At 40.9% G+C, this 27,923-nt stretch overlaps 1 protein-coding gene across 4 annotated transcripts in view; it reads left to right on the top strand.

Moving 5' to 3' along the window:
• The window catches only part of ETV1 (ETS variant transcription factor 1), a 73,947-nt gene that overhangs the window by 29,675 nt on the left and 16,349 nt on the right, over positions 1–27,923 (top strand). For all 4 annotated transcript variants that reach the window (XM_034760543.1, XM_034760544.1, XM_034760545.1 and 1 more), the window contains 3 exons: positions 7,860–7,989; positions 9,585–9,773; positions 14,454–14,701. In XM_034760543.1, the coding sequence (XP_034616434.1) occupies positions 7,860–7,989; positions 9,585–9,773; positions 14,454–14,701 (567 nt within the window). The remainder of the gene's footprint in view (positions 1–7,859; positions 7,990–9,584; positions 9,774–14,453; positions 14,702–27,923) is intronic.

The raw sequence follows: 27,923 nt of genomic DNA, 5'->3' as shown, positions 1-27,923 counted from the left end.
TTTTCAGTGGCTTTTGCTGCTGCTGCTTTGCAGATACAGCCACAGGGTGGAAAGAATTACCTTATGGAGTTCTACAAATTTACTTAAGAACCATCAACAAAGTAGCTTTAGAAAACTCCTTTCCTAAACTGTGGAGTTCTACACGGCTCAGTCCTTCATCTCTTCTGTTCAATTTTTGTATGAAACTGCTGGGATAGCTCATGAGATTATGCTGATGTAACTCATCAGTATGTTAGATAGCCAGTCTGTGACTGTTCTCCTGTTATCTGGTAGAGACTGGGACCTAAATGAAGTCCAGTTGACTGGAGCTCAGACGAGATCAGATAGAGATGATTCTGATGGGCAGGCACTTTGAGAACCTGGTGAAATATATATTTAGCTTATCTGCTCAACCATTTTCAGAGCAATCCACAATCTTGGGACCTGGCTCATCTCTATCTCTTCCTCTGCTTTCCCCAGTTGTATCAGTGGTCAGAAACATTTTTTCATCTCTGTCTTTCCAAGAGATTGCCCCCAGTTCTCTCAGATGAAGATCTTGCCTCTGTCATCTACACCTTTTAGACTAGACTAACCGTAAACCCTTTCAGCTAGTGCAGAGTGGGATAAGAGCATACCACAAGTAGGATCTGCTGTCTGCACTGTATCCCCGTCAGACCATTGGGCCACTATCTACAAAAGGTCTAGGTGGCCTAGACCAAAGTTATCCAAAAAGATCTCTATCTCTGACTTGCCATGTGACCTTCACCATCCAGAATGCTGGCACTTACAGTTCGAGGGTGAAGCTCATATCTTCACAGATACTAAAGGAATATTTATAAAGATTGACATTCCTACCTAGAATGTTGTCCAATGAGTTTTCCGTGTTGTGTTCTGTTGTACTTGATACAGGACTATGAATACTGAATTTACCGGCTGTGCATTTAAACAGTAAGTAGCTGTTGGAGCATCATAGTGTTACAGTTCTCATGAGAACCCAGTGTTTGTTTGTTTTTAATGTCTGCCAGTAAGAGCCATTGTAGAACATCTTATCAGCGGAGAAGTAACCAACATTTTGCCTTTTTTTGAATGCACCATTATGTAATTAGTATACTTAAATCTTTTTTGGCTCAAAAAAGTCTACCTGTTGTGACAGAATTAGTCCCTACTTAGAATAATCAGGTGAGTGCTCCTCCCCCCCCCATATAGGAGGTGAGAGAAATCACAAAAAACACGAAGTAGGGTCCCTGCCCTTAAATGTATTTCAGGTTGCATTTTGATACCAGTTTAGAAATGTTATCGCCTGTTTTGTCACAGGCATAATTCACATCTTTCTTCAGGCACTGTAAACAAGAGAAATGGTTTAATGGCTCCATAAAAGCCACTCTGTGCTGATAGCTGAGATTAGACCCTTTAGTAATGGATTCTTGTGTGTTGGGGGAGGGGAAGGGCTTGGCAGAGGTAAATGTACTGGAAAAGAATCTTTGAGAGGCTCTGATGTATCTGAAGTGCTTGCTGCTTTTCTCTGTGTGTATGGGAAGATGAATTTAAAGAGTCTGTGACACTGTTGGCTTTATCAGTACACAGGCCTTCCCCTTTGCTTCTGGCATTTGACTGACTACTAACTGATGTCATCTCAATCAGTTTATCACCTGGAATTGAAGTGACCTTAACTTAAAGTGAATGGGTTTTCATCTTCTAGCTGGTGTGAAAAACGCCATGCCACGTATTTATACATGTGTACCATTGGTCCTAAAAGTGAATGAGATCACATACAAAATCTTATTGAAGGTATATTTACACTGGAGTTGGAAAGTATAATTTGTAGCTCAAAGAGACATACCCATGTGAGGCCTGATAGAGCTAACGTGAAAAACAGAAGTGTAGCTGCAGTGATGCTAGCAGCGGGACAGGCGGATTGCCCCAAGAACTTATCTGGGGTCTCAGACGGGATCATACTTGGAACAGTTAGCTTCTCCTGCTGCTCGCACTGCTGTGGCTACACTTCTACATTTAGTGTACGAGCTCGATCAGAGGTAGTATGGATGTGTTTCCTGGAGCTGGACATTACACCGTCCAGCTCCAAGTGCAGACATACACTTAGAGATAATTGTATGACATAAAGGTGAGAAGCAACCCAAAAATGTGTTCAGTAGATATGTCCGGAACGTGACTCATTGTGACTTCTCCATTACTATCTCTTTCTGGTGGTGCACAAAATCCTCTAACCTATACGTATGGGTATAGCATTACTAAATGACTGGAAGTTCTCTAGTTTGCAGGTGTCAGTGATTTGATCCTGACACCATTTTTACACCAGCTAGTACATGCATGTCTCCATACATATGCTGATAATAAAGAGAGAACCTTTCGTCTATAGAGTGAAAGTGAACACTTAGAAACTAAGCTGAAAGCGAAGACCACTACACTTACCCGCTTTATGTGGTTTTTTTTTCAACACACAACTTTTCTGAAAAGCGTACTTATTTTGTCCTTGGGATCGCAGCAGGAGTCTCAGCTCTGCAAACTGAAAATTAGCTTTGCATTCAAAGGTGAAAGACTTGCAGACAGTGTCATACTTTTTTCCCAAGTATTCTCAAGTATTCAACTCACGATTGACTTGAATCAATGGTTTCACGTAGTATAGAAATAATTAAGGGCTTGTCTAGATGGACAATTAGTGGACAGTAAACTGGGTTATAAATCTACAGCGCACTTGCCTGCCATGCACTAACTGGCCACATGGACCTTGCTACTGTACAGTACAGAACCTTTCAAGCATGGTAGCAGGGTCCACACTCCAGCTTAATGTGCACTATCTGTGCAGCCAATGCTTGCTATCTGACACAGCTCCTTCCTAGGGCTTTCCCAAGAAAAGATAACCTATTGCACCACATTGGCCCAAATGAGTTACAGTTTGACCATGTGCAGAGAAATGTACTGCCCTATTTATCGCAGGTAGCAGGGCACTAAAGATACAGGCCTGTCACATCTTATGCGCATTTAACATGCTCAATTTCAGCTTTACGCGGTCGGCAAAAAAAAAGAGAAAGAGAAATAACGATTTTAACACTGTACTTGTAGTGCGGGCGATTCCGCCCGCCATTCAACTCAATGTAATTTTGACTATATGCGGTTTTCGCTTTACACCCTGACCACGGAACGTAACCGCAGCGGAAGATGAGACAGACCTGTACCAACATATAAGTCTTAGTCAAGGCAAGGTGATTTCTAATCACTTACAGACCTTTTAATAAAATTGCTCTCCACTGGGTCCTAACGCGAAGACTTCACTCGGGACAAGCCCCATTGACTTGAATGGCAAGTCTGCATGTGTAAGGTAGTCGTGATCAAGCTGTTGATTGGTAACAATAGTCAAAGGAAGACAACACTTCAGACCTAGTGGCAACGGCCTGTAGTGTGTATGTGTGCGTATTTATATGCGCATGCCATTTATGAGTTTATAGCACAGTGGAGTTGTTTGCTTTATTACCTTTTCCATACCAAAAAAAACCTTTTTAACATACACACACTCCACCCCAATGATACATTATAGAATGCAAATATAAAGAGAATACAAATTAGCACATTACATATCAAAAATGTGTATCATTTTATAAGGCACGTAAAGGCACACCAGTCTTACACAGTGATCCATTCACTGCTAAATGCAATGAGCCAGATAATGCTTGTCTTATGCAAGCAGTCATGGTAACTTCAAAGGGACCACCACTACTAACATGAGCAGTGCATTGAGCAGGATTAATCCAGACTAACCTTACTCACAAAGAATCCCGGCAACTCATCCAAGTAAAGTTTGTAGGATTGGGCCCTTGTTTTTTAAAGGGGCATTTTTATTATTATTTTTTTAGTTTGGAGTTGGCCATCTATGAGTAATTAAGTATTTGGGGGGAAATCCTGGCCCTATTGAAGTCACTGGCAAAATTTCCAGTTATTTCAATAGGGTCAGGATTTCTGGATTTCAGCTGGTGTGTTTTGGGGAGGAAAGGCCTTGGTTGTTTTAAATACCATTATTTTTTAACTTGGATGTATGGGTAGCTTGCTCTTTTCCAGTAAGAATACAGATATAAAAACAAGCAACCCCACTTTCCCCAAAAGTATTTCACGGTTTAAAAAAACTTAAATTCAGTGAAGCAAAACAACAAATAATATTAAAAAATAGTTACAAGAAAATGTTGCAACCTACAATGAACTGTAATGAATGTATGGGGGGGGGAGGTGGATGGCAGTAAAGATAAATAGGTATTGGCATTTTGAATGCTTAAAATTTGTCTATTGGGGTAACTCAGTCCTCATCAGCCAGCCTCAAGGTGTGATTTGAAAGGTCAAGTAGCCATCAAAGAAAAAATGTAACAAGTATATTCTCAGGCTCTCTTGTCCTCTCCTTCCCCTAAAAGTGCCCATTTAAGGAATGGTGGATAGAGTTTTGCATGACAAGGGGTGTGCCTGAGGAGGACTTTAAATTTTACGGCTATGTTATCTGTCCTGGCCATAGTTAAGATATGGAGATAATATAAAATCGCTTTGGACTGAACTGCTTTCCCTAAATGAAATGAAGGAGTTAACCTGTTTCATTTGATACACTTCACTCTCGCTCATAACTTGGAAGAAGGTGGGGTAAACTTTAATTAAAACTATAGCACAGATGTCTTCTAGCTCTCTGCCCTGGACCTAGCTAGGACTGTACAGTAAGCAAAATAAAATGTGCCTCTCAGCCGAGGCAGCAGGCTGGAGCCGTGTTCAGTGAAAGTAATTTAATTAGTGTTGATCATGACTCCAGATGATGGTGATTTGATAAGGAATAATTTAGTACTTAACAGCCTTTTACGTGCACCAACTCCATGTGGGAAGGTAAAGCAAATTGCACAAAATGAATGTGCTGCTTTCACTTGTGCCTGTGCCAGTGAGCTGGAAAACTGCCTGTTAGCAGACGTTCAGGCTCTCAGCACTGTGATGAAATACCCAACCAGTTCTGCATGCAGGGCTGCGGTGTGGGAGTCTCTGTACTCCCGTTATTTAAAAATAAATAAGGGAAGTCATTTTTCATAACAGATTAACTCTGAGGAAGCAGTAAAGTCAAAAAGAGAAAATAGAGCAGCATGTGGCCTTTGTGTGAATATGCAATTGTTGGCTTTTAAAATAAAAAACCTGTTGCATTCATAGGTTAACTCACAATAGATTCAAATCAAAACAATTCACAGACTTAAGGTAAGAGTCACAGTTATTGGGCATGTCAGAGGTGGAACACAGTCTCCGTGGCCAGGACACACAGGATATGTCTACATTGCAATTAGACACCTGTGGCTGGTCCGTGCCAGCTGACTCAGGCTTGCAGAATAGATGTTTGGGCAAACTGGGCCACAGCCTGAGCTCTGGGCCCCTCCCAGCTTGCAGGGTCCTAGAGCCTGGGCTCCAGCAAAAGCCCGAACATCTATACCACAGTTAAACTGCCCCATATCCCAGGTCCCGTGAGCCACAGTCAGCTGGCATGGTTTAGCCAGGGGTTTTAATTGCAGAATAATTTGCACCCTAGCCTTAACATGGGTTAGGTAACACGGGTTAAAATAATGGTAAAGACACAGCAACTCAGCTTTTAACTTGGGTTAGCAGCTAGAGTTATATAAGGAAGCCTGGGGTTGAACTCAAGCTGCTAACTTGAGTTAAAAGCCAAGTTGCTGTGTCTTCCCTGCTATTTTAACCCGAATTAGCTAACATGGGCTAGCTAACCCGAGTTGTGAACATCTTTTTTTGTGGTGGAGACATACGTGGAATCTGGACCTACATGCTGACTCCTATTGGGTGGATAGGTGGGTGTAGGAGTTAGCACACAGATAAAGACCTGATCCTGCTCTCACATGGGTGTGAATTTAGATGTAATTCTGTTGAAGTGAATGGAATTACACCAATTTCTTCCTGTGTAAATAACTGAGAGAACAGTCCAGCCTTAAGAGGGAGAGAAAGTTGTATTTAAAGAAAGATTGAGTTTCTTCTTACTTTTTTTTTTCATTTAAGACAGATTTACCCAAACTCTGTGATAGAGTGGAGAGAATTGGCAACTAATCAAGAGCTCTAGGGCCACAACTAATTTGCATATATGTTTACATAAAGGGCTAGATCTTGCTCATTGTAATCATACATGGAGTCGCATTTCTTCCAACTTATTACCTGATTAATGAGAGCTAGATTTGGCCCCAAATCCTTTGATTAAAGGTAAATGCACACAACTGTTGTACTTGCATCATAGAAATTGTGGCTAAAGTACACCAGCAATAAAATCCTGTAGCATATCAGCATTGTTCTACCCTTCAGTGACAGGAAAAGCCTGACCACGGACCACATTTTGACCTCTGATTGAAATTTTGGCACCCTTAATTCAGACTTGCCCTTGGTTTTCCTCTAGTGCACGTTCACTTTTAAGAAGACTGCACGATCTGTTGCAATATATATTACCTTAGGAAAATGTATATGAGTGTGCACATGCTCAACTCCCCCCTGCCACCCTCCCACACATATTTGAAGGTAGCACATGTTGTCAAACTGTCACTTTTAAGATTACATGCAAGCTAAGGAATGATGTGAAGCCTAAGGGTACATAATAATGCTCTGATGCTGCACTGAGATTCTCTAACGTGGAGCCCTGCATGTGTGTGGAGTCCCACAGAAGTCACTAAAACTCCCTAGAGGTATAGGGTTGTAGAAGGATCCCAGTGTGATACAGGTGTCGAAAGCTGATATTTCAACAGGATGTTCTGGTGATATCATCGACCACAAGAGTTAAGATGAAAGGTTTTAAGCATGCTAACAGAGTCCAGAGATGGAATTGTAGCCTCATTGTGTATTGGACTGTATTTTTAAAAAAATAATATATTTGTAAATTGTCTTTCAGGACAGCTCTTCTCTAACATTTTTATGCTCCCATGCCCCTATTCTTTTCCCCCTTAGTGGATTAGCAAAAGGGGTTGAGGTAATCCCAAGGTGTTCCTGTAGATGCAGATTAGCATCTTTTACCTTTGTTTTGGCTAAGGTGGACCTTGAACTACAGAAAAGGTTGAGGTTAGCTAGCTAGCCCTAACCTGACTTTGACCTCTTTGCCCAATCTAGATAAACCCGGTGCTTCTCATTCATAGCCCATTTCTGTCCCATCCCTTCCTCTTGCTGCCTTTGAATAAACTGGGTAAAATCTTGGCCCCATTCAAGTCAATGGCAAAATTCCCATTGTCTTCAGCTGGGCGAGGATTTCAGCTAATAAATCTTTTAGTGAAATATATAAGGCTTTTATTGTGTACTTTTCTGACATTACTTTGTTATTATAACATCAACTGTTAAGCCTGTAATCTGCTAATTTCATAAATTTTATTACAAATTTTCACATATTTTGTGAGACCACAAAAATTAGTGGTGCTGTATTTGAGGCTCATATATGAGAAATTAATTATGCAGTAATAGGTGTGTTACTCTTTAAAGTGAACTACTGTGCCTTTACAGCTGAAAGCTACCACGCTAATATTACTTAGAAGCATTTTGTGCCTGGGAAGTATTTTGCCTCTGACAACATTTACAGTAGCTAAGCCAAATATAAGTGGGCTGTTATTTTCCTGCTAGTGAGATGGGAGCCTGGCCATCATTCTATTAAACAATAAAAGTGCTAATAGCCAATGCAAAGGATCTCTGGTGTCTATTTCTCAATTTGACACCCAAAGAAATGCCTGAAATGTTCATTTCTTAAACTGTGTCTATTATTACAGTGGTTTAATTAATTGTGTTTCATTAGCAGCATCTAACTTGCTTGATAATGCACACTGTTTAATACCATGCTTGGTTTCTAACTCCATGTTTTTGTTGTTGTTTTTTCTCCTTTCCAGTGGCTTTTCATGGTCTCCCAGTGAAAATCAAGAAAGAACCCCATAGTCCATGTTCGGAACTTGGCTCTGCTTGTAGTCAAGAACAGCCATTCAAGTTCAGTTATGGGGAAAAGTGCCTGTACAATGTCAGGTAAAATAGCCAGGATTACTTTTGTAGTAGCTTCAGTGAGGACTGCAGATTTAAATGAGGACCCATTAAAGAGAAATAAAACCAAAATAGAGATCTTATAAAAGTTACCTCTTCAGCAGATAACAGACTCATGAGATAATGCATTTAGCTGAACACTGATGAAACTGTTTACAGTCCTATCAAGCACTTAATCATTTCAAAGCAATAATTTTCATTGAAATACTCGTGGCTGCACTCCTCCGCTAGATATAGCCACAGTTTAAAAAATGGGGGAGGGAGTCTTATTTACTGCGAGCTGTGTTGAAAGTACTTTTAAAAAGCATTATGCACTTTAGGCTGAGAGAGAGCTCCTGGTAACCGGCGAGAGATTGGCAGGTCTGAGCAACACATTAGGTATTTGACGAGTTTTGCAGATGATATACGTGTGCATTCATGGACAATTACAGTATAAAAATAGTATATTATTAGGCATTGCAGATACTTTTATTTTTTCAGAAGGAAGTGGTCTCCCTCTGATAATCAGGATAGATAGTAAATGTTTTAATTATTTTAGGAGATAAAAAATGTAGTTTAATATCATTGCATTCTTTATGGATGTTATTTTGGTTCACATTTCTGTCTTCCTTTTCTCCTCAAATGTTAGCAGTTGCTGGGTGTCTTATTGATGTTTTAATCTATTTGGGAATCTTCAACCCAGTCAGCACAGAATTTTTGTTCACATAAGTACACTACCATTATAGGTATCAGCAAAACCACCTACATCTACCTCTTCATGTGACAGACAGGTCACCCCTGTTGCAAACGTGATGAAACTCAGTCACCGAGGAATAATCTTGGGGATTTCTGCTTTACTTACCACGGTGACCCTTATCACCTATTAGGTACCCTTTTAGACCCCTTATTGTTTTAGCCCCCACAGATGCTGAAACTTTGAGCACACAAGTAATTCCACTGACTTCAGCGGGACTACCCATGGTCTTGATTCAGGAAAACACTTAAGCATGTGCTTAACTCTAAGCACCTCCGTTAGTCCTTTCTTGAATAGGAGTGGACTTACGTATGTGCTTTAGTGTTTTCCAGAATCAGGAAACGTGAATAATGTTAAGCACATGGATAAGTGTTTGCAGGATCAGTGTTTCAGTTTTGAGAGAGGAAAAAGTTCATCAGTGGAGGCCGCTGACATCTGCGTGTGGGTAGATAAACTAACAGAGCTGTATTTTTCTGGGTCAGATTCCTTTTCTCCAGTTGCATTCTTTATTGTCGCACTCTGAGGTCTGTGCAGACCACTGGAAAGCAGGGCAGGCTCTTTCTACTCTGGTCCAGCTGCCTGTGCTTTGAAACTTTCTTTATGCTTGTCTCTCTGTAACACCAAATCCTTTTTAAAATACATCTCTGCCCCACAGAGGCAAAGAACATGATCACCATGTGTAACTGCTGACTAATTTTTCTCTGTACTTTTCCATGTACAGAAAAGAGAACTCCACCAGGTGCCCTCAGAATAAAAGGAAGATGAATAGGATAATGTTTCTGTGGTACTTCATTTTATTTGCAGAGAAATTAACTTCTCACCTTTTTCCCCCCCACTCTGCTGTTAGTGCCTATGACCAGAAGCCACAAGTTGGAATGAGGCCCTCTAACCCACCAACGCCATCCAGCACTCCAGTGTCACCACTGCACCATGCATCCCCAAACTCAGCTCAGACTCCTAAATCCGACCGGGCTTTCCCTACTCACCTCCCTCCATCCCAGTCCATTCAAGAGAACAGCTTCCCTATGGATCACAGGTAAAAAAAACAGAAAACCAATATCCTAATGACCACAATAAAAGGCATTGGGTTGGTCCCTTGGCATTGATAGTTAAGGCTGTGGGCTGATTCTGCTACCCTTCCTCGGTTTGAGTAGTACTTGACTCGATAGCTCTTCCCGTTGAAATCAGTGGGACCAAGATACTAGTCAGTAATGGCTAAAGGTGGCAGAAGCATCCTCAATAATTGCATTTCTGTAACTCCCTTACAGGAGACTGTCAGCCTGAGATTTCAGCAGTGGAAGCTCAGAGTGGAAACTACAGTGTATCAGGGGCCTGTTTCTGCCACCTTTACTTACCATGAGTGGTACCGTACTCCTCAAGTAATTTCATCGAAGCCAATAGAACTACCTGAGGAGTGAGGGTCTCAGAATCTGAGAACCAGGGTCTCAGAATCTGGCCCCTTGCTAACAAATAAGTATATAAGATTGTCTAATACCCACATATCTGAATAGATGTTTATCTTCTGGAGTTGCTGTTAGAGAGTGTAGTCTCACTTTGCATACTCTTCCCTGAAAGGGTGAGTATTATTTTTTGAGAGTTTTTTGAAATACAACAGCTTATAAAGAGGAAATTTAGGCTGCCAAAATAAACCATGTTCAAACAACATTAGACTGAGTAAAACCCACAAAAGCTAAAAAAAATCCAGAATTAAAGCTGAAACTGTGCCCTTAAGTCACCCTGTTCTGTTTTGCTATTTTAGAGGTCTCCCGACAATGGATGGTCTTTCTTAGCTCACTCCCCTGTGCCTAAGTTTTGCAGCACATATGCTCAGGATGGAGTTTCTTATTTTTGCAATTGTCACTTTACCTGCTTGTATGCGAATATAAGTAAGATCTTAACCTTATTATTTGAACATGGTTTTGTTTGTTAAATAGTGTTTATACCCATAAATACACACATGTTCAGAGTAACACACTAGCGCTTCAGAAATATAAAAAAAAAACCCAACCCATGTTCAAATAAAATTAAGATCTTACTCCATAGAGCATATGAGTCAGATTCACCCCTGCTATGGCAGGAGATGCATGTAAGCTCCTGCACCAGCAAGCACTGCTGTTTGCAGGGGTCCCTAGCCTCATTTTCAGGGAGGGCTGATGGTGTTTCCATTCTTGCTGCCTATTTTGGGTTCTGCTGGGGCAACTTTAAATTCTGTCTGAGACTATATGAGCCCCACTGGCAGGAGATGGAGTAAGGAGGCAATGAATCAACACATTCAGTTGCCTTAACCGGGGTCCTGCCCCATCCTTCTTGGGCTGCTTGGAACTGTGCAGGCCCTCAACAGAGGGCAGATTGTGGTTTTGATTGCAGGACATTGGACAAGTGTATTTCTGTAAGTACACCAAACTCAGAGGGCTGAGCAGGTTTGGCTGAAATTCTCTAAACGTTCAATTGCTCTCTATTCAGAGAGCAAGATGGACTATTTCAGGTTAACAGATTTTTGTTTGGGAGCAACTGAAAAGGCAGGTTATAGCGGAAACTGCATTTCAGCCTTAACATATACATTTGGAGAGGCTCACATATACCTTTTCTGCAGTGTGTCTAGTTTCTCATGACACTCAGCTTTATAATAGGTTTGTCACATGATGTCTTAATTGTATTACCATATGGTTTGATGCACACCCTCCTAAGGACATTTTGCATTATGCTTCCCTTCAGTGAAGAAATAACTAGTGCACAACCTTTTAGCAAAGCCCCAAGTAATAAACTCAAAGAGTAAGGGTAATGTTTTGTGGTTAAAAATTTCACTCTTCTTTATTTCCAAAGAATGGTACATTTTGCTGTGGAAGGTAATTTTTCCTTTCTGTTTTTAATCCTGAATTTGTTTCATGTTCTCCTCCCACCATTCCTCACTTCCCTTACTGAACTCAGTGGTGTGTATGCAGATCTTGTAAATAGTTTTGTGAGGAGCATATGGAAAGGTCTGGATTGCAGGATGATCTATTGCATTCTGCACAGGTCTGGTAGGAGAGAGGCAGGCTTCCTTTATTAGTGTATTCAAAAAATACTGTCGTTTAAAAAAAATCAGTTCTCTGGTTGAATATGATTGTATGTATCTATATAAAATGGGTGTACATTTCTCTGGACCATAGATTCTGTGGCTTAGGATAACAGCAGCCTCAAGAACATGCAGCTTCATACAAGGCATGAGTGTATGGGGGACAAATGGTCCTAACAAGTACCAAAAGGAATCAAATTCACTTGTATAAACAAATGGCTTGATTCCATACAAAGCTTCCAGTACAACAAGTATTATTAACTTCCTTTGAGGCTTTGCAAGTGAGCCTGTTTCTTATTTTAACTTCAAGTTGCAATTTTCTGATTCACTCCTTGACAGTTCTTAATGATAATTTCTGTTTCTTTTTTTGGCTAATGAAAAAAGGAAGAGAGGGGAAATGAATGCAGTGCCAGCCAGCCTAACTATTTCATAATACGTTTGAGTTTCTAAGTTTATTTTGTGCAGGTGTAGGTGGAATTGCAAAACCTAATGTTACAGTGTACCACTGCAGAGTGGAATATTCTTAATGTTTTTAGACTAATTAAAGTTCAGTCTCCATTGCTACCTTATTCTTCAGTTGTTTCTACGCATGACAGTAAATATTTGGGTTCATGGCAGTGTTTTGATGAAAGTTTAATAGATTTAATTTGCATTTGAAATGTGTACTGCATAAGATTTATATTAAAGAATTTATTGACCTAACGATCAAATCCTACTCTCTTTCTCCAGCCAATTTTCTCAATGCGAGCATCTGATTTTACTTGCATGAACCGAGTTAGTTCAGTCCCAAAGTAAAAGAAACTGAAAAATCATTGGTTCCTGGTCGTATATATTTTGACAGAGGGAAACTTCCATCTCTCTCTTGAAGACGGTTGTGTTAAATAACTTCTTGTCTTACTCTTTTAGGATGTGTCCACAGTTAGAGCTGAGGGTGTGATTCTCAGCTCAGGAAGACAATTGTGTGTTCACTGTGATCAAGCTAGTGTGCTAACAATAGTGTGGCCACAACAGTGTGAGCAGCAGTAGGGGCTAGCCACGCCATGTACATTCCTAGAGTGTTTGATGGGCAGGGACTTGGGGCAGCTAGTGACTTGTGCTGCTGTGACTACATTTTATTTTTAGCACTCTAACTCAGTCAGAGCAGTGGTGAATATGTCTCCTTGAGCTAGAAATCGCACCCCCATTTCCAAGTGTAGACATACCTTTGGTTGCGGGATGGCAGGACAAACAGTTTACTTCAAAAATATCCCAGTTGCTGTTCTGTGGATCAGCACAGAGGCAATAGGTCCCATCTCCACCACGGTTGTTCAAAACCAAGCTACCTGGGGCTGGCTGATCACTTCCCTTTATGGGAGGGTGGGGAAGCCGCGTGAAAATGTATAATTCACTGGGGAACCATGCCACTGAATCTCTTTCCTCATATCTCTAAACCTGCAGAAGCCCAACTGCTCAAATTCAGCACACATAGTTGGGGCTCTGAGGTTTTGTGGGGGGAAACATGCCAGAGCCGGGGGAGGGGGGATCATGGAACATGCTCCTTTCCATTCTGGTGCACTAACTCCCCTCCACAGCTTCCACTTCCCTTGGAGAGGAAGATTGTGTACAAATGGTTGGGGGAGCAGTGAACTCTTATGAGACCCTTATTTCCATGACAGCAGTATGAGTAGGAAAGCCATCCTTGGGGCTGTGTTCTTTTTTTTTTTTTAATTTTGTTTTGGTCTCCCTGTAGATCTGTTGGGTCTGTGGGATTTTCAAGGTGCACGCCTCCTTTTTCCAGAGGGGTGAAAAGTCCTCCCCACTGAGACAGGAATATGACACCAAGTCTGAAAGGCGAAGCTCCCATGGTTTTTTCACTATGAGGAGACAATTGAGGATTTTTAATTCTGTGGAATGATACCCAGATCTTACCACTGACATCTTTATTTGTTTGGAGATGGCATTTGTAAGCAAACAGATACAGCTCTCTGTTCTTGCATAAACACAAAGACCTGATTCGCTAAGGTGCCTTTATGCCACGCTTGCAGCATACAGGGGCCACCCCCATGAGAGTGTCTTCTGTGCAGGCCTGCCCCATGTGGAGAGCTGGTGTAAGGCACAATGCTGCTCACTGCCCCTGTTGAAATAGCAGAGGAAGTGTGTGTCTTTTTAGACTGTAAACCTTCTGGGACAGGGATTGTGTGTAGTCTTTTTATACAGTGCCCAGCACAATGGAGCTCAGATCCTGACTGGGACATTTGGGAAGTACCATAATATAAATATTTACTACTAATAAAATAATAGGGCTCTTCTCTGCTTCCCATGTCCCATAGGGGGCCTTGGGAATTAGAGTGTATCTGAGAGCTGCTCTAATTTATGCTGGAAATAGGCAGGACCATAAACAGCCCCAGCGTATGGGAAATGTAAAGGCAGTTGAAAGCCATCTTTCTCCCTCTGAATTCCTGTCCCATTTTTAGGGACAGAGTAACTGAGAATTGGGCCCAAAAATGTGGACTCTTTTTTAATTTTTTTTCTTAATTCCATCTTTTGCTGATTAAGGATAAAAGAGAGCAGTTTAAAAATTATACCTGGTTTTGGTTTGTTTTTATATATCATCTTGGCTCTTGAGTTACCAAGTCACTCTGCCATTGTACTTTTGAGTGACTTTTCTCACTTGTGTCATAGATTTCGCCGCCAGCTCTCCGAACCTTGCAATTCTTTCCCGCCTTTGCCTGCAATGTCAAGGGAAGGACGCCCAATATACCAACGCCAGATGTCTGAGCCAAACATCCCTTTCCCGCCTCAAGGTTTTAAGCAGGAGTACCATGATCCAGTCTATGAACACAATGCCATGGTTGGCAATGCAGCCAATCAAAATTTCCCCCCTCCTCTGATGATTAAACAGGAACCTAGAGATTTTGCATATGATTCAGGTAGGTAAGACTTTTTTCTTTAGTTCTGTGGGATAAAATAATAAAGCCTAACCGGGGTTAGGCCAACTGGTCTTTATTCTAAGTGATGTTTAGATGCATCTGAATTCAGACTTTCTTTCTGAAGGCTTTTAAACCCCTTTCATTCATTTAGGCTTGGCAGAGTAGCCTCTTTAGATAATAATGCTGGTAAAGCAGTGTGGGGAACCTTGCACTGCAATTGTCTTCTCATGTTTGGTCTGTAGAGGACTTCAGTTTATAGAACTATCTAGAAATTAAATATGAAAGACAGAGAGGAGAAACTGATGTGTTTAAACTTAGGTTGGCTAACTCTGACGGTTTTTGTTTGTGATATGCTGTAGGTAATGACACTTTCAAAAATGGCCTCTAAATTTGTGCTCACAGTTTTATGAGTACATTCATTTATGTCTGTCAAAAATAGGAGCCTGATTCTCCTGCTGCTTATGCTCCATTATATCAGGAGTAACTCCATTGAAGTCCAGTAAAACCAGTGAGGGATACAAATTAGGCAAATCAGTGCTGACTTCTCAATTTGTGTGTAAACTGTTGTGTTTTCTGTAAGCAAATAACCTGTGGATGCCAATTTGCTGATGTAGAAGAGAAATTGTTATTAATCATGAGTATTCTAGTAGTGCCTAGGGATCAACCAGAAATGTGGCCCCATTGTGCCAGGCCCAGGGTAGAGTAGCAAACAGTCCCTGTCCCATTGAAATCAGTGGTTCCCAAACTTTTTCTGTCATGCCTCCCCCTTACCTGGAACCTGTCTGTGCCCACCCTGAGAGCTGCGGTCAGGAGCTGAACCACAGCCCGGGCCAGGGTTGGGAGCTGGGGTCAGGAGCGGGGCCGTGGTCAGGAGTGGAGCTGAGGCTGCTGTTGGGAGCGGAGTCGCAGGCGGGGCCAGAATGGAATGAAACTGGGGGCAGAGCGGGGCTGGGTGGTGCTCCCTTCCCACCCCTCTGTAGGGCTGGCCTGGGCCCTGCTGCGGCCCCTCCCCCAAACGTTTCTCCACCCTCCCCCAAGGGAGTGCACCCCACAGTTTGGGAACCACTGGTCTAAATAGACAAGACTGACACTGGGTGGGGGAAGAGGCAGAAAACACAAGCAAAGTGAATAATATGCAGACATCATGTTAGCGCCAGGATTATTTTGGTTTTTGAGGGGTGGGTGGGGATGGGGTTTATTTAGGAAGGGATTAGCTGAACTGAAAGACAAGAGAAGGGACTGGTGAGGAGGACAGAGCAGGCACAAAGAGGAGATGGGGAGGAAGGTGTGAGGGACAGGTGTGGAGAAACTGTGAGATGAGGCAGCTGGGGGCTAGAGCAAACAATCTACTACCACAAGGTAGAGACACTCCATTCAAAACTAGAAAATATTCTCAGTGTCCCTCCATCCCATTTAAGGTGCTTCTGCTGGCTCTGGTCTCTGACTGGTTCCTCCTTTCATTTTTCCCCAAAGACCACAATGCTGTGAGGGGAGGCACCATGTGGGTCCCAGTGCATCCTGAAGTGGAAGTGGGGGAAGGGGTGTGTCTCCTGCACAATTCTTCATTGGGACACTCTGGGGAGTGGGGTGAAGGATGGCCCTGACTGGGCTCATATTACTTCCTTCCTTCCCCAGTGCATCCGTACTTGCTTAAACAGTTTCTACAGCTTCTCCTGCTAGCTTCAGTTTCTGTCCCAAAGGCCACATGGAGGCTGAGTTGAAGCCCCTTTGAAAGTTCAGTCCATAATAAATTATCTTGTATTTCCACTGCATATGAGAATAATTTTTAATGTCTTCTCCATGGATCCACTCAGCTGACTAACCTTTGTGAGCGTGTTTTCATAGGCAAATCATTATAGTGTGCTTGTTTTTAATTAGCTGATGTTAGAACACAAGAATTTACAATGTAGGGCTGTCTTCTCCTTTGTTGTGTGACAGGTAGCAGATTAAGTGGAAAGAGAAGCTGAAAGCCATCTAATCTTTTTATTTATTTATTTATTTATTTTTTGGTTAATTTATTTTTTGGGGGCTGATGGGGGTTCCTTGTGAAGCTGAAGTACAATGTAGAAATGGGCTTGAACTGCAAAGGATCAGATCCAGAGCTGAACTTTTCCATAATTGGGGGGTTGCTGAGATCCCTGGTTTTGGTTTTCATGTATCTCTGTTCTTCACAGAGCAGCACGAGAGAGACTATCAGCACAGTTAACATGGTCGTGGATAATAGAGGACTTCACAAGTCCCTTACAATCTTCAAAAGCACTGTTATTCATCCTACTAAATTAAAGGGTTAAAGAAAGGCTCTTTTGTATGCATGCTTCATACTTGGCAAGGGAAAGGGATCTCCTTATTGCATACTGTTACTTTAAATCTGAGGCAGTGTTAATTTTCATTTCTGTTCCAAATTTTCTTTTTAGAGCTGAAAAGGGAAATTTAATCTGAAAGAAAGATGTGTAATCTTTTACCTCTCTCTTTTTTCACTGCCAGTGACAGAAATGTTCCATTTTAGAGTAATGACATTCAAGCAAAGTTGTTGTTTCGTTTGTAGATGAATAATTAGAGTTTTTAAAAATGTAATAGCTGTGTAACCAGTGGTCATGAAAAATTAATCTCTTGGTATCAGAAAGTATTTTTATTGGCCTTAGAATCACTGCATTTAAGTTGACACATCTGTACACTCCATAAATTGCAGTCAACAACTGTGGTCTGTTGATATTTTGTCTTGCTGCCATCTGTTCTCTAGAAACCATCATTTTTCCATCTTTGCTAAGAGTACATTAAATAACCCCTTAGGAAACATAATGTATTTGTCACTGAATCATTGATTTCATTTTTCACCTATGGATGTTGAGGGGGGACAAATGCCAGAGTGGAAAATCTTTTTTGCATGATATTTCCTTGCAGCTCAAATAAGAATACTGAAACATATTTAAAAAGTTCATTGCAATTCACTGAAGATGTTCCTTTTGGGATGTTTTTAAAGGAGCCTCATAAAAGTTCATTGCTTTTGTGCACTATACTTTTATACGTTGTGGAAATCTGGTAATTGAAAAGCATTATTATGGAATGATTATAACTCTATTAAAACATGACATTAATTATGACATGGGAAATGGCAGATCAATTAGTTGTAATTATAATTGCAGGTATGCAATTTCTATTGCAGAATGTTTGAGATAATGGAAAGAGAAAAAAAAAAAGAAAAATGTCAACAGAGCAGAGGCTCTTTCCTCCCTCCTTCCCCCTCCCCCCTTCCCCCGCTCCTCCTCCTCTTGGAAAATACAGTTTCTCATATATGTTGAATTGCAACAGAAAATTAAGTCTAAATCTTCTGGCTGTCACTTAATGGATGTATATAATATTGTACATTTTATACAGCACCTTTTAACTCCGAGGGTAAGACCCTTATCTGGTATAAATTATCACGGCTCCGTTGAAGTCAAAGGAGCTATGACAATTTTGCTATGACAATTTACATCTGCTGAGACTCTGCCCCAATGTGCTTTAGACGCTGTATATATATATATATGGGCACCTCAATGGTTCTTCTATGTGCTTGTAACTTTTTAAAACCAAGCATGTAAATAAGTATAGATGGAGGAGTCTAGCAGCCGATGTCCATTTTTGAAAATCTTGACCTAATTTTTTCTAGGTAGTTTCCATCAGGGCCTGACCCTATTCTGATCTTATGAAATATGACAACAGCACGGCCCAAGTGGTATACCAGGAGGTACACTGAATCTGACCGCAATTGTGCCTATGTATGTGTGCAATATTAAATATCTGCTTTTAAAATGACTCCTTTTACAATTCCAGAATAATATAAGTTTCACCTTCTACGACCAGTGAATTATTCAAAGAAAACAAATAAGTATGAGCACTGTTCATTCTGTCATGCTGTTTGCTATGCTGATGCCATACAAAATGTATTATTATTCAGGTTGCCTGTCACTTACCCTTATAAGACAGTGTTTTTATTTCTTCATAGTTTTGCCAAACATTAACTGTTTGGGTTGCAATTTTCAATACTGGGTGTCTTTCTCAGGCTGAATGTTTCAGCTAAAACAGCTGAAATTTTCAGCTAAAACAGTTCCACCATTTCTGAGAGAGAAAGCTAGTGAAAAATACATTGTTTTGGCCACGTTAAGAAAATCTGGCAAACTTTTATTTGAAAAGCTCTAGCGCTTCCATGCTGTGGAGCAGGGAGTTCGTTTGACAGGGGTGGCCTTTGAGTCACAGATGTGCCTTTGCCATCCATGTGAAAATATGCCCAAAGTCGGCCAAGTTATAAGCTTTTGAAAAATCACAGTTTATATCTCAATGGAGACGTCTTAGATTTTAGCGCCTAAATTCCCCAAAGCTTTTGTTAGCACTGGGCATGCAGCAGCAGCTGGGAAGCTTTCCCTACACTTGCAGCTCTTGGCTGCTGTTGGCCAGGTTGGGTCCAAGTACTGGAACTGAGAGCAGGGAACCTATCTCTCATGTGCTCTCAATGACTCCTTTGGGCCCAGAATGAAACTGTCTGATTCATACACAGAGGGGATAAGAGCTGGACCTGCAAAGTGTGTGTGACGTTGGTGGGGGGAGGATAGGACAGGGAGATGATTGGGATAGGGAAGCAGTAAGAGACGGGGACTGGGATGTGGAGTGGGGATGGATTGGGTGGGCAAGGGGCCTGGGACTAGATGTCCTAGTCAGGGGCAGTGACTAGGTCTGGAAGGCTGAGGGAGACTGGGACTGGCTGGGCAAAGAGATGGGGACTGAGAACCAATGGGTTGAGGCAAAGAGGTGAGAGGAGTAGGGGAGACAGATCTGATGAGACTGTAGGGGGAGAACTGGGACTGGTTGGGCAAAGAACTGGGACAAGGAGCCATAGAGAGGCAGAGATTGAATGAGTATCCCGGAGAGGGAGATTGAGACTGGGAGCCAATGGGAACAGGAAGTGGGGTTGTGGGTTGCGGGGGACTGGAAGCCATTGTGGGGGAGAGAGACGGATTGGATAAGTGTCCGGGGAAGGGAGGGAATGGGCCTGGCATTAGAAGTTTGAGGATTGGAGGCTGGGACTGGCTGGGTGAGGAGAATGGGATTGAGACAAAGATCCAGTGGTTGGTCAGAGATAGGAGTGGGATAGGGACAGGGTGCAGGTAGCAGGGCAGAAGGGGCAGCCTTAATTCTGAGATGTCCTAACTTTTTGAGTGCTTGACTTTACAGCCTTAATGTTCTTTTAACTTAGTTTTTTGTGCCATGTTACAATGTTATATGTGTGTGTTTAAAGATAGAACGGGAACAAAATAAAACGTTTTAGACTTCCCCCCCGACCCATTCTCCCTCCCTCTCCCCCGCCCAAATAGTGTTTAAGTGTCATTGTCATTTTTAAAAGACTTAGGTCAATGTGAGTGAAACTAAAAAGATTCCTTCCCATGCTTTGTTCAGCATTTGTGGCCATCACTGGGGGAGGGGAGAGGGCTGGTGACATTGTTTAAATTTGGAGGCCTGCTGTGCCACACTGGTAGAGAGGCTGAATTAAATTTTGAAGCAAAACTATTTTAAAATGTATTTGTTGGAGACTTATTTTATTTGCCTAGTTTTTTTTTTTTTTTACTTATTCGGGGTAGAAATAATAATTGTCTGACCCCCCTCCCCATCTCCATTGCCACACCCCACCTTCATATTTTCCCACCACTGTGAACAATTAATTTGATAAAAATCGGGGAAAATGTTTAAAAATAAATATTGATACTATCCATCAAAATTATAAAAAAATAAAAATTGAATTCTGCCAAGCCTAAGTATATAAGTGTTAAATATTATTACTACTCCTGTTGTTGTTTTTATTCCCTTAGAAGATTATTCCATACTCTAACAGACTTCACAGTTAATAAATATTTCTTAATAATGAGCTTAAATTTTCCTTTGATCAATTTCATTCCATTGCTCCAAGTTATACCTCCTTGAATCGTACTAAACAATTCCTTGGTATTAACATACCACCTCTAAATCTTTGTAGGAAGTTTGCATGTATTCTCCTTGTCTGTCTGTGTGTCTAGTTGTTGAAATCTTGCTTTATAAATCCGCTAGCTCTTAATCCTGCTTTTCCTCAAATTTAATGTGATTTCCCTCCTTCTGTTGTTATGCTGCTCGCAACTCTGTGCTGTATTTTCTGCATAGTCTCACCAGTGTTCCATAAAGTGGAACTAACGCTTTCCTAGTGCTTCTGAATGTGCAGCTCAAAATTACGTCCTTTTTATCACCATACTGTTGTGCAACAACATATATAATTTTCAGTTCACTATCATGGCTACGGGTGAAACGCTGGCCCCATTGGAGTTTTGCCACCCAGTATTTCACCCTATATATTTTCCAGCATTGCTTCTTTTTTCCCCAGAGTCTTCCTGGAATAGATGAGCATGGTTAAAATACCTGACAATCTTGCTTCAGGAGCTTGTCTTCGCTGCGTTGCTTAAGTAAATGAGCTTGGATTTCATTCTCTTGCTTAAATGCTCGGTGTAAAACTTGCCCCTAAAACAACGAGTGCACATATCCTCAGTCGGATGTGTACAACAGTGGAAAACAATGTGATGACCTAAGTGAGGTGCAGGAAATACTTGGACTTGTTGGGAGGTCATTGTTAAAGCAGCAGATTTACTGTCTCACTTGATTTCTGGATAGCTATTTTCCTCTAAATATTTGCTATTTCTGTCCTTAAAAAGCTAGGACCTAATCTTACAAGCTATTCCTACTCTTACCTTATTTTATAAAGAAAATCTCAGCAACATATTTTTCTCCTGTGTACAGCAAAATATCTATTGTGTATTTTTTCATTTCAAAGCAGCAACAAAAAACTAAAAAGTTGTCCTCTGGCTGCTGTTTTTCAAAGAAATGGATAAATATCCTCTAAATCTACAGTTACAGTAAGTGGCACTGGCTAATGATTTGATTTGAGAATTGAGAGTACAGTCTGGATTTACTCTTTGTGCATTAACGCAGGTCAGATGGACACAAGCTGCATTTTAAATCAGTAATGGAAGGTTGAAGCCTGTCTTAAACCAATCACATCAGCCTTACCCAAGACCGATTGATCCCTAGGGGCTGAACCCTGTGAGCGCAGCTTTTATATGAATGGACTCTGTACAGCCTGAAGTTTCATTCATAAAATGGATGCTGAAGGGGGAAAAAAAACTAACCCTGGAATGTCCATTTATATAGAACTAAAGAGTGTAGTGTTCCATCAGCTGCTGCTTTTGCCAGTTGACTTGAAGTAATGATTAATGCTCATTGGCCCTGCCTGCATGTAACTTGACACCATTTATGGCCTTGGTGTGTTTCTAATGTATAGTGAATGAGAAGCCTACATTCTCAAATCAGAAACATAAACAGGAACTGGTTGGTCTGAATTCCATTCAAATATGTCACTTCAGCCATGCAGTGTTTGTCCAACTTAGATTTTACAGGCAGGGAACCAGGCGGGGGAGAAAAAGCAACACAGACATTTTTTGCAGTAAGCTCACAAAAAAAAAAAAAAAAGGAAGGAAGTAGAGAAAAAGTCCGTTTTGCTTTTTTGTTGAATTTAAAGGGAAAGTTATGCTTAAACTCAAAACAAATTTTAAAGTTAATGAAAGTGATGGAAATGAATATCTGCTTTTAAAATATCCTTCAAAGATCAGATCTATGTGGAATTTAATTTCTGATTTTAATATCGGAGCCTTTGTTTTCTGTTCTTAGGTATAAAGTTACATGTTGCCCAGACTGTTGTCTTAAAAATATATTTTCAGAGACCAGATGTCATAATGTTGTCATACTGAAGCCCCATTTCACTATAGAAACCAAAGTTGGTGCATTTCAGAGGGGAAAGGAAGATGTTTATTTAGAGTTTGTTTTTTTAACTATTTTTGCTTAGATGTAAACTGGTTGGCCTAAATCTGATTCTAGCTGATAGGTTTATGTTAGGTGTTATAGGTAAGAATTAATCTTGCCATGGTTACCTTTTAGGAAGATTTTTGTGTGTGTCATAAGAGTGTTTCTGTAATACTGGGATGCAGGTGGAAAATAATGAATAATTCAAATGTAGAGCCTTGGGAAATGAGCCTTTCTTTGAGCCTTCCTCAAACAGGATCCTGTGAGCTCTGCATGCAGATTTAAGTCTTGCTACCACTGCTCCTATTCATAGCACCATGGTGGCACCCTGCAAACACTTGCCTGTGTGCTTAGCTTTATGCATGAGAGTAGTCCCATTGAATGTTATGGGGTTCTGCGCAGGTGTTTGCAGGATCAGGATATAAGTGAGATCCCTGGACAGACAAGCTACAGACTGGGGCAGGGAGGAAGAGCTTACTCCGCTGTTACCACCTGTCTAATGAAGAATGAAAAAATTATTCATTATGTTTTCCACTTGGTGTGTCTTCATTTTCCAAAAAACTAAATGAGTGAGTCACCATAAATTCTGAGATTAGATTTTTTTTTTTTTTTGGGTGGAGCAAATTACACTACTTATTTGATATATAACAATGCTACTAAAATACAGAGGCTCTCATTTAACAAAATTACTTTGTTCTCTTGTGCAGTATTTTTGCCCAAGCCAAACAATATTGGGTTGAAGTGCTGTAGTAGAATTGTCAGATGAAAGCAATCTATGTCGTTTTAAATTAAGATTTTAGAAAGAACATTAGGCATTTGTCTGAACTGCAACATGTCTACATTTTGGGTTGAATCCTGTCCCCATTCAAGACTGTACCAAATCCCACAATATGGTGTTAGCGACTGATCCTCCAACAGATCTGTGCGCAAGGATCTTTCCTGCTGGGCAGCAGGAGTAGGGGTCCACAGGTGTATATCTGTTTGCAAAATCTGTCCCTTAAACAGCATTGTGGAAGTGCTGTCCATCTGATGAGATGTAACACCGAAGCCCTACACATTTGTGGTATGTGAAGGTCCCAAAAAGCAAGAGGTGATCTAGCTGTATTGCAGCTGGAATCATTGCATTCTGCCTACCAGGGTGGATAAAAATCAATACTTTTTTTTTTAAATATAAAAAATCTGATTTTTTTTTTTTGATAAAATGCTTTTTGAGGAAAAAACCTATCTAAAGATAGTTTTAATTAAGATACATTATAGCTCAAAGATCTCTCATCATGGCATAGGGATTATAAATTTTAATTCTATAGTATGAGACAATATATTCATGTAATGTTTATGAAAAGTTTTGTAAATGAGTTCCAATAGTTCATGTGGATTAGGGACCCAATCTTATGGGGTTCCACAAGCTTCTGTATAGATTAAAGAGGCTAGGACTTTTCAGCTTGGAAAAGAGGAGACTAAGGGGGGACATGATAGAGATATATAAAATCATGAGTGGTGTGGAGAAAGTGAATAAGGAAAAGTTATTTACTTGTTCCCATAATATAAGAACTAGGGGCCACCAAATGAAATTAATGGGCAGCAGGTTTAAAACAAATAAAAGGAAATTCTTCTTCACACAGCACACAGTCAACCTGTGGAACTCCTTGCCTGAGGAGGTTGTGAAGGCTAGGACTATAACAGGGTTTAAAAGAGAACTAGATACATTCATGGAGGTTAAGTCCATTAATGACTATTAGCCAGGGTGGGTAAGGAATGGTGTCCTTAGCTTCTGTTTGTCAGAGGGTGGAGATGGATGGCAGGAGAGAGATCACTTGATCATTACCTGTTAGGTTCACTCCCTCTGGGGCACCTGGCATTGGCCACTGTTGGCAGACAGGATACTGGGCTGGATGGACCTTTGGTCTGACCCAGTATGGTCATTCTTATGTTCTTATAGATTATTTAGGTTAATCTTTCTATCTACCCAATGGGACTCAGTGCTCAGTCTAGAAGATACCATCAGAGATGCTTAGTTTTGCAGTTCTCAACCTATGTCTCGAAAGGTAACATGCTTGTTAACAGCAAAAATGTTTTAAAATAAATAAATAATATAGAGAGGTAAGAAATAACAGACCTCAACTCTATTGTCCCTCTGCAAATTTGTGTACACAGAGTCAATCCCTTACCTCTCTCTAAAAGTACAAGGTTTCAAAAAGTTCAATCAATAGAAGTTTGTTGGGGGGCGCAATAGATCTGGACAAGGAGAAGAAGTCTGGAGATAAATGTGGGAAGCGAGGGACATATGCTTGTTTTGTTAAAATATTATATGTTTGCTGTTGAAGAAAAAAATCCAGAATACTTAATGTTGTTGTTTTAGTTAAATAAAACAATTTAAATGTCTGTCTGGTGATGTTCTCCTCCTAATACAGCATAGCAAGAAAATCCTCCAAATATTAATGATTAACTGTTGAATCGGAGGTACACCTCTATCCCGATATAACGCTGTCCTCAGGAGCCAAAAAAATCTTACTGCGTTATAGGTGAAACCACGTTATATTGAACTTGCTTTGATCCGCCGGAGTGCGCAGCCCCGCCCCCCCCCCCCCCGCAGCGCTGCTTTACCGCGTTATATCCAAATTCGTGTTATATAGGGGTAGAGGTGTAGCTCACCTCCCAATGACTTCATAAATATCTGCTTCAATTATCTTTGGTAAATGAGATAACCAAACACTCATTCATTTTCTGATATAGCTGTAAAACAAATCTGAAAAGGTTTTTTCAAAATAAATCACTGTTTGAAAATTTATAGTGTGTACCTTCTAAAAATGAAACCTATTCTATCTCTGAGTTGTGAAGAATATGTATTAAGGTTCTAACAACCAACAAGAATGCACTTGTATGTAGAAATCCATGATTAAATCGAGTCTTCCTGACTAGTGATTTAAATTGTGCTTTAAATCATGATTTAAATCAAATCCATCCTGCTGCCTACCTAAAAATTCCCCTTGTGGTTTCAGCTGATTACTGTATTCTTCTTCGCCTCACACTCTAAACTGTTGGGGTTAAGTTGCTGTATTAAACAGATGTTACTTTCCATCCTGGAGCTGGCTGCATTTTAGTGATAGATGTAATGACCCTGGTGCATAGGCAGTATATTAATTTCAATTTGAAGTGCTCTTGGTTCACAGATGATAAATACTATGTGCATATACATTATTATTTTATTAAAATGAGACGCCATTGAGGTTGGGAGTCCTAAAATATAACCTGTCCTAACTTTAACATTTTCTTTAAAAACTAAAATGGGCTCTTGAGCCTAGAAAAGAAAAGGTGAAAAAATTCTACTGATTTTTTTCTGTCTTGCCCACTTATAACAACAGCAGGCAGAGCAGAGGGACAGAATGTGTGTGTCTACTTGTGAAACCAAATACAGCTACGGATTTGAGCCACAGTCATGGAAGTTTGGGATTTGACCTACATCATAGCCCTTCTTTTGAGGGGCTGATGGATTTATATTTATTTTAAGGACCAAAAGAACAGTTCAGAAGGAAATGCTGTCAGGTCAAGTTAAACGATTGGCTGTTTCTCTAGCCAAACCCCTTGAAGTTTTAGTGATTAGCTTCCATTCTTATAATAGTATCCTATCCAGTCCCAGAGGGTAAGTGAGAGAAGAACTAGGAAAGTAAACAGGAAGACAAGAGCATGGTCCCAGTGCCAATACTATCATTTTATTTTCTGACTTTAAGGAAGAAAACAGGTTTTGTCTGTGGATGGGGTCTATTGATCAAAGCGAGACTTGTTTGCAGGCTCAATATAAGTGACTGCCACTGGGGGCAGAATCACATCTGTGCTTCCTTGCTTTGTGTTTTTTGTACAGAATTTAATCTCTGCTGTGTTATCGTTGTCACCAGACCCTTATCTGCTATGGGTTGTAAAGAGGTGTGAACCAGAAGGTTTGCCCCTTTTAGAGCAATGGAGCTCAGTGGCAGAGTATTTCTTCCAGGAAAGCTAGAACTTCAGGTTTCTAATAGAACTATTGTTTTGTCCCAGAAATCCATTTATTCTGGGATAGGTACTAAATCATTCAGCGCTAGATTGCAATTTTGCAGCCTGCCCTTGGGGGAGGGATAGCTCAGTGGTTTGAGGATTGGCCTGCTAAAGCCAGGGTTGTGAGTTCAATCCTTGAGGGGGCCACTTAGGGATCTGGGGCAAAATCAGTACTTGGTCCTGCTAGTGAAGGCAGGGGGCTGGATTCAATGACCTTTTCAAGGTCCCTTCCAGTTCTAGGAGATAGGATATCTCCATTAATTTAGGTTTATTTATTTATTTTTTTNTGGTTTGAGGATTGGCCTGCTAAAGCCAGGGTTGTGAGTTCAATCCTTGAGGGGGCCACTTAGGGATCTGGGGCAAAATCAGTACTTGGTCCTGCTAGTGAAGGCAGGGGGCTGGATTCAATGACCTTTTCAAGGTCCCTTCCAGTTCTAGGAGATAGGATATCTCCATTAATTTAGTTTTATTTATTTATTTTTTTAGGGTGCTGGGGAGCTGCACTGTGCCAGGAGGAGACCTGAGAATGAATTGTGATTCGAATTCCCAGTTCCTCCTCTTCTTCTCCCTTGCTCTGAGGGAGGAAGAAGTTACTTCACCCTTTCTCATGGCAAACCTGACTTTCCCCTGTGCAGCAGGCCAACTACTCTGTGGGAGAGGGTGGAGCTAGAATGCGTCCCACTCTACCTACTTCTTCACAACAGGGAGTATTGGGGGCAAGTAGCCCTTGCTCTCCTCATCTCAGTCAGAGTCATGGTCTGAGAAGTGGACTTCAAGAGCGCTGAGTCACTCCTTTTGTGTCTGTGACAGTCCCTCAGGTTGCAGTATATTAATATGAAAGTGTACTAAACAAGAAGGGTCTAATCTTATTCCCTATTTGAGTACAGAATCCAGTATGAGCTGCTCAGTTAGGACCTGACCGTGCTCGCACTGGAGTTAGTAGTTGATTTCCCTGTTTTCAGTGGGAGGAAGATTGGGTTCTTACTTTGTACTTCTTGATGAAGGCACAGTATAGTTCATCAAGTTCCTCCTTGGCATTCCCCGAAAAGCAGGTGTTGCTGCAGTCTCAAGATTATATTTTAAAATAACACTTACTGGGGGGCAGAGGGGGTAATGGTGTCAGGACAATACGAAATAAGGCTAGTTTCACTATTTTAAGACGATTGCTCTATTGCTCTTAGGGTTCAGGGAGACCAGCATGACCTCAGAGTGTTCCAGATTAATAGCACTCCTTATGCATCCTTACTTTTTCACTGGACTCTGCCCTTCGTAAGGTGATAGAACTTTATAATATGAGCTAAGAATGTGCCATATGTGGGTTCCATATCCAAAAGCCAGGCAT

Source organism: Trachemys scripta, chromosome 2, assembly GCF_013100865.1.
Source record: "Trachemys scripta elegans isolate TJP31775 chromosome 2, CAS_Tse_1.0, whole genome shotgun sequence".
NCBI lineage: Eukaryota > Metazoa > Chordata > Testudines > Emydidae > Trachemys > Trachemys scripta.
The sequence above is the reverse complement of the archived record's forward strand: the minus strand, read 5'-3'. Positions and strand labels throughout refer to the sequence as shown.